The following is a 9,515-nucleotide window of genomic DNA, read 5'->3' as shown; positions in this document are numbered from 1 at the left end:
ATCGAGACGAGACGAGATTGAAACATTGTAAAACATTTGCATGAAAATTTTATTGGCTCGCGATACAATTCAATTAATGTTGCGACTGATTTTACAGTTGTTCTCGAGCGCGTTAGATGCTGCTATCGATATGTGTATGTTTCAACTTCATCATCTTCATTGCGATTTTTGTTTGCCCAGTTAAGCGCGCTGTTCATATCTATCCAAGTGTCCAGAGATAGCGCCCATTGCCCGCTTTTACCGATTGCCGTTTGCCGGCTGCATTTTGCCCATTTTGCCCGCCCCATTTGCCCACTGCCAATGCACACGCCCCACACACAGACAAGCACACACATAAGTACACACTCGTACACACTCCAACAGCAAACGCACACCAACAAAATGAAAGCAAAAGTTGGCAGGCCAAAGAGCGACAGCAAACTGAACAAAGCTTCCTGCAGTCAGTTCAGTCCTGTGCAAAAGCTTCACACAAAAAAGCCTTTGCTTTACTGACTGCCTTGTTTGCCCCCTTCTCCTTGCTTCTTCTCTGCTTCTGCTTCTGCTCTGCGCGCGCACTGCTCTTGCGCTCTCGCTCTCTCGCTTGTGGCTAGAGCAGGCAATTAAAAATGTCACTCTTGCATGGGAATGCCGACGACGAAACTGCTTGGGCATTTTTTTTGGTGGGCGGCACTGGAAAGCGAGCAAGCGAGCCAGCGAGCATAGCGAGCCCAATAGAGCGCAAGTCGACTTCCAGTTTTGCGCCTCGCTCTCACACGCCATCTCGCTTGCGTTGCCTTCGGGTGCGCTATGCTCGCAGTATAGCCGTCACATTTACGCGCATGGCGTGCAATTGGAAGACGGGTTGAAAACTGGTTTTGCTACTCGTCTCTGTGTGCGAGTGCTTGCGTGTGTGTGTGCGTCCGTGTACTGTGCGCTGTGTATGTGTGCGTTTGCGTTGTGTCGGCTGTCGAGAGCGCCGTCTACGTAGCGCCGCTGGCCGCTGCATGACGTTAGTTCACTTCGATAGCTCTACGAGTTTGCACGTGAATTTGTCCCATAGGCTGGCTCTCTGTCTCTGGTCTCTGGCGTCTTCTCTCACTCAGAGTGTGTTTACTATTATTATTATTATTATTATGTGTGCGCTGTGCGGCGATCTGAATTTCAATCTCAATCGCAAGTCGAAGTTAAATCTGATCTGAGAAATCGACAAAACACAATACAACATCAAAAAAATAAATCAAATTAAATGCGAAATTTTAAACAAATGTATTTACACTAAATATATAAATGCAAGCAATATTTGTGCAAAGTGCCAAGTGACCAAGTGCAACAAACAACAACAACTTCAACTACAAACAACAACAACAACTGCAGCAACAACAACAGCGATCACATCAACGATAATCACAACGTTTAAATCGTCAGATAGAAAGAAAAAAAAAACTGCGCAAAAAAATACAAAAAAATTAACGAAAATCTCGTGCAAGTTTTTTCGTCGTTGCGCCGTCGGTGACGAAACTTGTTGAGTGTGACCGTGAACCGTGTTGTGAACAGAGTGTGTTTGCGCTGAGTGTGACCGTGTTTGGCGAGTCCCCTCCGCAGCAGCAGCAGCAGCAGCAAGATTTTCGTCGCCGCCACGTTGCCAGTAAAAGACTTCAAAACGGTTGCCTCACGGTTCGAGTGGAATGAGCATAGGGACTCAGGTCTTCCTTTCGATCGATCGGTCTACAAAGTCGTTAAACTGAGCCCCAACTTGGAGCCCTACCCCCGCCAGCGTGGAGGGCCTCAACAGCCCCAGAGCGGTGGGGATGGCCGCTACCTCCTACATGACGCCGCCCAGCGGTGATCTCGACATGGCACTCGGCGGTGGAGGCGGTGGCTATCACACCTCCTCGCCCCGCTCCGCTGCCGATGCCGGCGAAATGAAGTACATGCAGCATCATCACCATCATCATGCTGCCGCCGTGGCAGCCGCTGCCTCGGCCTCACACCATCAGCAACAGTTGCCCTCATCACCATCACCCAATGGTCAGGTTCAGGGTGGCGGACAGGGCAACAGCTTGGGCGGACTGACGCCCGGCTCGGGGCTGGGCAGCTGGAGTGCATTGCATCCGGATCCGTGGTCACTGCAGACACATCATACGACGCATCATCATCCCGCCGCCGCTGCCGCTGCTGCCGTCGATTCGGTGAAGCAGGAGATGTCGCATCTGACGCAACAGACTCGCATACAACAGGGCATGGCATCGCCACATGCCGCTGCCGCAGCGGCGTGGCATGCCCCACATGCCGGACACTATGCGCCCACGGGCGGCTCACCGTTGCAGTATCATCATGCCGCCATGAATGGCATGCTGCATCATCATCCGGCGCATCATGCCGCTCAGGTGGCGCCACTGCATCATGCGTTGCGCGGCGAATCGCCGCAGTTGCACATACACGCCCATCACATGGGCGGCGGCGGCGGTGGCGGTGATCGCGATACGATCAGCGGCGGTGAGGAGGACACGCCCACATCCGATGACCTCGAGGCCTTTGCCAAGCAGTTCAAACAGCGTCGCATCAAGCTCGGTTTCACCCAGGCCGATGTCGGTCTGGCTCTGGGCACACTCTATGGCAATGTGTTCTCGCAGACGACGATCTGTCGCTTTGAGGCGCTGCAGCTGAGCTTCAAGAACATGTGCAAGCTGAAGCCGCTGCTGCAAAAGTGGCTCGAGGAGGCCGACTCGACAACGGGATCGCCGACGAGCATCGATAAGATTGCGGCCCAGGGACGCAAGCGCAAGAAACGCACCAGCATCGAGGTGAGCGTGAAGGGTGCCCTCGAGCAGCATTTCCACAAGCAGCCAAAACCCTCAGCCCAGGAGATCACATCGCTGGCGGACTCGCTGCAGCTAGAGAAGGAAGTGGTTCGTGTTTGGTTCTGCAATCGCCGGCAGAAGGAGAAACGCATGACGCCGCCAAATACACTGGGTGGCGATATGATGGATGGCATGCCACCGGGGCATATGGGACATCATGGTGGCTATCACACGCATCACGACATGCACGGCAGTCCGATGGGCAACCATTCGCATTCGCATAGTCCGCCGATGCTGAGTCCCCAGAACATGCAGTCGGCTCATCAGTTGGCGGCTCACTAGCAATCAGAAATCCAGGAGTCGAACTCAGCTGCAGCTGCGTCCACTCCTGCCAACAACAATAGTCTGCAACACCAGCAACAACAGCAACAGCAGCAGCAGCAACATCAGCAGCAGCAACATACACAGCAACAACATGCGCCCAACACGCCATCGTCGAGTGCGGGTTCGTCGGTGACGATGACCAGCCAGGGGCAGGTGATGTCGCCTCAGAGTCCGCTGGGCAGCGCGTCCAATGCTGGCCAGACTAACAACAACAACAACAACAACAATAGTACGAATAACAATAATAACAACAACAACAACAACAGTAGCAGCACAGAGGAACAGGTGAAGCAACAACAACAGCAACAAGCTTCAAGCATTGCAGCCGCTGCAGCAGCCGCAATGTATATGGATCCGATGCGCTATCAACATGCCGCCGCCGCACATCATGCACACCATCCGCACCAGCATCCGCATCTGAATCCCGCGCATCATCCGCATCTCTTTCACACCAGCGAGCAACTGCACAATCCCCACGCCCAGCTCCAACAGCAGCAACAGCAACAGCAGCAGCAGCAACAACAGCAGCAGCAACAACAGCAATCGGCGGCCAGCAACAGCTCGCAGTTGTCGCCGGGCGCGGGCAGCAACAGCGGCCTGGCGTTGCAACCTCCCGGGGCAGTGTCACCCGGCTCTGCCTCAAGCGTGCTTGGGGGGCATTTGAATCTGAATGCTCATTCGGCGGCAGCGTTGCATCAGCATCATCACTATCAGCATCACCATCATCACCAGCAGCATCATCACCATCAGCAGCAGCAACAGTTGCAGGCACGCCGGCTGTTCGAGTTGAGTTTGCAGTTCGGCGCCGCCGCTGCCCCGGGTGCAGTGCGTCACTTCAATAGCTTTGGCGGCGGCGGTGGCGCTGCCGGTGAATAGCATTCGTCGGCCGCCTGGTTTGGCTACGAGTCCTCCTAGGAGGATCCGGTAATGCCCATCAGGTGGCCGCCGCCCGGATTGATTGATTGATCGATCGATCAGTTCAACCAGTGCATTAATCTGTGTTACAACTTCAACAAAACAAAAGAAAACAAAAAAACAAAAACAAAACTAAGTTAAGGCAGTCGATGATCGTTGGTGAATCTAGTGGATAAAATGTGCATCATCTGTGGATCAGATCAAGATATAGTTTACTTTTTATTTCTCCCACTTTTTTACCCCCACATTTTCTTTTCCATTTTGTTTTAAACGTTAAAGTTTCAAAAACTTTGTAAACAATCTTAAATCTTAAAAAAAAAACACGCAATTCAAATCAAACGTGAAACCAAGTGATGTTGTTTTTAAATCTAAATTAAATCGTAAATCGCAATCGAAAACTAGCTAAAAAAAACAAAAGAATGAGAGACAAAAAATGTGTGCGAGCAGTGTTAAGATTAAAATTGTTAATAATAATAAAAGAAAAATAATACCACTTACTTACTATAACGATAACGATAACTGTAACTAGAACCGTAACTGTACTGTTTGTTTGTAACATATATGAAAAAAAAGAAAAATGAACCTTTGGCCTTCAGCTGCATTACCATCTCAAGCAAGGTAAATCGAATCGAATTAAACCATCCCAGAACACACACACACACACATTCTACATCTATAATAATGATATACGATATTTGCAAAAGAAATTAAATCAAATTTGTAGCGATCGCTCAAGTGGTTCCAAAAGCCACCCAACAAAACATAAATAAGAAAAATTATATGAAAGAAGGCTCTAGCTAGGGTTTTATTAGTTTATAAAGCGGCCGTGCAGATAAACAAACACACAAACACACACACACAAACACATATAAATATACATAACTATAACTATATAGCCAGTAGATTGTACTCTAAAAAATTATAAACAAAATACCACAAAAAAACGAAAAAACATACTTAGAATTTAACGCGCGGCGCGGAAAACCACAAAAAATATGAAAAACAACAACAAATAAGAAATTCAAATACAAAAAAACGATTCTGTAAATAAAAAGTACAGTTAAGTCATATTTTTAGCTTTAAATGCAATTGTAGATTTTTTAATAAATATTACAAGAAAAAAATGAAAATTACACAAAAAAAAAATATGCAAAAAACATTCATAAATATTAAATTGTAATTTCTAGGCGATAATTTAATAAATTAGGCACATGAAGTTTAGTTACTTAGTAAGTACTGTACTTTCTCTATAAGCAAACACACACAAACACACACCAATACACAGACACATAGCTAAATCTTAAAAGTAATCAAATAAACAAAATATGCTAAAATTGTAAAATATATAAAAATTGATGTACATTAAAAACAAAAATTGACAAAACAAAATGAAATTATTTCAAGACAACAAATATAATAATAGATGTGTATAAAAAAAACGAAAGGAAAACAAAAAAATATAAGACGTGCTTCGTGTTTTTGATATACGTACAAGAACTTTTATAAAAGTGGCCGTTTTTTATTCATTTTTTATTGTATAAAAGCAAAACAAAACACAAAAAAAAAGAAAGCAAGTAAAGATGCAAAACTTTTTAACTATTACTTAAAAAAAAATTGCCTTTTGGTTTTCCATATTTTTCTTTCTGATTTCTGGGTGTACTACAAATATATACAATTTATTTGTTTAATTAGTTTGGTATGTTGAAAACTAAATCGAAATCGAAGTCGAAATCGTAATCGAGATGAGAGAACTTGTCCCAGTTGCTACAGATAATGATAATGATAAAGAAAGCTAACGATGATGAAGATGAAGATGAGAAAAGATGAAAAAAAGAAACAAAAAATATTTAAGATTAAGCCATGCCCTCAATTGTATAATAAATTATGCTATAAAACAATGGATGCACCAAGTCAACAAAGCGGTACATTCCACCCACACACAAACACACACACACACAACCAACACACACACACCTACACAGAGAAATTAAAAACCAAGAAAACAAAAACAAAACAAACAGAAAACTTAAAAAAAAAAACAAATAAAAAAGAATATTATTCGAAAAAAAAAAAAACAAAAAATTGTCCTTTTATTATTATTTAATTAGCATTAACGTTGCGTTGGGCGCCCCGCTGACTGTTGAATAAAAACTGCTGCTGCTGCTGCTGCTGCACAGTTTATGAGTCATTGCGCTTGACAGTTTTACAGCCACATTACAGAGCCTTTTGTGTGTTATTGTTGTTTTGGCACTCGCGATACGCGTTTCACGATACTGACCGATGGATGATGCCAAGCGATAATTGCGGGTATTATTTTTGTTTGTTTAAAGTGTTCGAAAAGCAATTAACAATTTAAGTGGGCATATTATAATGCGATTGCCTACGTCACAATTAACTAATAACCTTTGTGGTTGTTACTCGCTTCGATCGTTAATGCAAGTTGTAATTAAATGATTTTTCATTCGGTTTGATTCCATTTTAATTTTTTATAGGGCATTTAACGAGCTCTGCTTCGCCGTGGTCCCCGAAATTGACGTCAATTGCAATGCGTTTTAAATGCCCAAAAATTTGTCTTACACTTCATTAATTGTTACTTTATTATTACAATAAAAAAAAGGTATTATGACCACTCTTTAGTTGCTCACATAAATCACACAGAGAGAGCAATTGCACTTGAAATCGTTCGAAATAAAAACAAAATAATTAAAGTGTCAATTTTTTTTTTGTCGTCTGCTCATTGCCCTTTTTACTCTAATGTGGTGCACACGATATTTGCATTAAGCTCATAATTTAAATGCATATTATTTTGCCAATATTATTTCACTCAGTTGCAAATATTTCGGTTAGTAATTTTGCATAAAAATTGCATCAGCCAGTTAACAAAAAAGCACACACACACAAAAATTAAAAACAAATTGCAGAATAAAACAAACAAATTCCAAATGCGCATAATTGAAAGCCAGTTTTGAGTGCGATTGTGGTTGAAGAGGGCGGAGGGAAAAGGAGTGGACCGAGAGGGGGGAGATGGTGGGTCTCCCTAAAGAAATACGTGTAAACAAGCAAATTATTCACATTCATATAATGCCAGAATACAGAAGCGTAATTGCAATTATTTTTATTTATGCGACGGCTTCATATTTTATTTGATTTAACCAGAAAAACAATTATTACGCTCTGTTTTTTTTTTGTTGCTCTTTTAAAATATATATTTATTTATTTTTTTGATTGTTGTTTTTTGTTATTTAATTGAACTTTTGCCACGCGCTTGTCGAAGTCAGTCTATAGAAATAATTGGAATACATTTGGAAGGCATTTCTAACGCCCTCGCGCGTTGCGCTTTATGCACTTGAACAATATGTACAATGTGTATGTTTTATAGTCAGATCTCTTAATTACGGCTATACAACAAATTCAACAATATCACAAACGAAACATGGCTCCCTCTCTCTACACACACACTCACACACACACACAGCCTATCCATAAATGATTATGTGTGTACTATATACAAATACATATATGAAAATACTTGTACATATTTGTATCCGACGCCACCTGCCATTTTGGGGTTGTTGCTGACAGCACTCACACACACTCACACACACACACACGCACATTAGAATGTGTGTGATACACACCCACATATGTATAGATAAAAACCTGCCCCTTGGCTACATAACCTTTTCAACTACTTAAGTAACATTGAAGGCTACCCAGCGACACTACAATTCTCTTTAAAGTATTCATAATATATTTTTAAACCCAAGAGAACTACAATTTGCGGAATTTCTCTGAGTTTTCAATACTATGATATTATAAAGATAAATGCTTAAAAGAGATTTATCATTTTTTAAAAACCAAAACATACAATATATTAAAAACAATTGAAATTTTAATGAACTGTGTATATATTTTGGTGACTATAAAAATATATAGAAAAAAGAGTTTAATAAGAATGTCTAACATGAACACATTAGTGTTTAAAATTGGTGTTTAAAAGCTTATTCAAAATGTACAAATTAAATATATTCCACTTAATATTAAGCTTAATTCTCCTTAGCTGCAGTTATGAAACTATATTATAGTATAGTGTCTATAGTTTATTATATTAATTTGGGGTAAGTTAGGGAAATAAAAAATAAACTACAGAGTGAGAAATATGTCATTAGACTGTGTTTTAAATAATATTAACTACAGCTGTTAAGCTATTATATTTTGCCAGTAGTTTATTATATTGTAAATTGTAAAAATAATCACAAAAGTATAGAGTGATGTATATCTAAATTAAATTATTTATTTGAAGTACTTATATTATTACTTATTTAGGAATAGCTAGTAAAATATAATGAAAGCATTTGGCAGTACTTTTCAGTAAGTTTATTAACATTTTGAAATATTTATAAGTAAGTTTACATTCAGATAGTTTGGAAACAACTACAGAAATATATATTTAGCACTTTGCATTTTTTTTTTAAATGCAATTTATATTAATCAATTCTTATAAGGTATATTATAAAATACTTATATATATCTTTCTACATATAAATGTCGCATTCATCTTTTTTTCATTTTAATTATATTAAGTACTTAAATATTACAATTAGTAAATTTAATAATATTCCATACTCAATCAAAGCTTTATTAATTACTTTACTAGGAAATAATTGGTAGCAAAAAGAGATGTAAAAAACTTGAGGCTCGTCAAAGCATCAACATTTGTCGTAATGAATTCACATAACTATTTTGGGCGGTTTTTTATAGGTGCTTCAGTTGGTGAAGCAAAGTGAAGTGGTTGCAAACCCAATGACATAGTTTCCATACCCTTTCCACAAGGCTATAAACGAGCATTCACATTACGTTACGACTCCCCGAGTCGGAGTTGAGAGTCGTCGTTGGTATGATAAAAAATTAGTAATATAAGCTGGCAAATTGTAGTTTTCATTGGTTTTAATGTAGCCGTGCGTGTTAAGTGCGAGTGGCATCGAAGTCAGCTCCCCTTCCCCTCCCCGTCTCCGCCCCGCTCTCGCCACCGCAACCGCTCCCTACCTTATGTGCCACCACCATCACGGCACCTTAACAACGGTTTTCCCCTTCCCCTTTACTGCTCGCCCCCTCGCAGTTCCCTTTTGGCTATGCAATGCCGAATGCCGACATTTTCATTATTATTTCGAGTCGAGTTTTTTTTTATTATTTCGCGTGGCAAAGCAACGCGTCGCTTGCCTTTGTGCTCGTTTCTATACTCTTGTTGTTGTAGTTCAGTTTCTCCAAACTGTACGAGTGTGTGTGTGTGTATTTTTGGGCTGCGTGCATACAACCGTGTCAATAATTACCCGTGGGACTGACACGACCAACGAGAATCATTCAAATGTTGCAAAAGCGGCAGCCAACACACACACACAGAGAGAGCCCACTAACAATGGCTAAAAACAAAAGCAG

General features: G+C 41.4%; 1 protein-coding gene across 1 annotated transcript; it reads left to right on the top strand.

The window, feature by feature from the left end:
- The first annotated feature begins 993 nt into the window (after window positions 1-993).
- Window positions 994-5,891, top strand: LOC133841584 (POU domain protein CF1A). The gene is given in 1 exon segment (XM_062274167.1): window positions 994-5,891. A coding segment is annotated over 1 exon segment (2,292 nt). The 5' UTR covers window positions 994-1,787; the 3' UTR covers window positions 4,080-5,891.
- Window positions 5,892-9,515: the final 3,624 nt, after the last annotated feature.

This window comes from Drosophila sulfurigaster, chromosome 3 (genome assembly GCF_023558435.1).
Source record: "Drosophila sulfurigaster albostrigata strain 15112-1811.04 chromosome 3, ASM2355843v2, whole genome shotgun sequence".
Lineage (NCBI taxonomy): Eukaryota > Metazoa > Arthropoda > Insecta > Diptera > Drosophilidae > Drosophila > Drosophila sulfurigaster.
The sequence above is the reverse complement of the archived record's forward strand: the minus strand, read 5'-3'. Positions and strand labels throughout refer to the sequence as shown.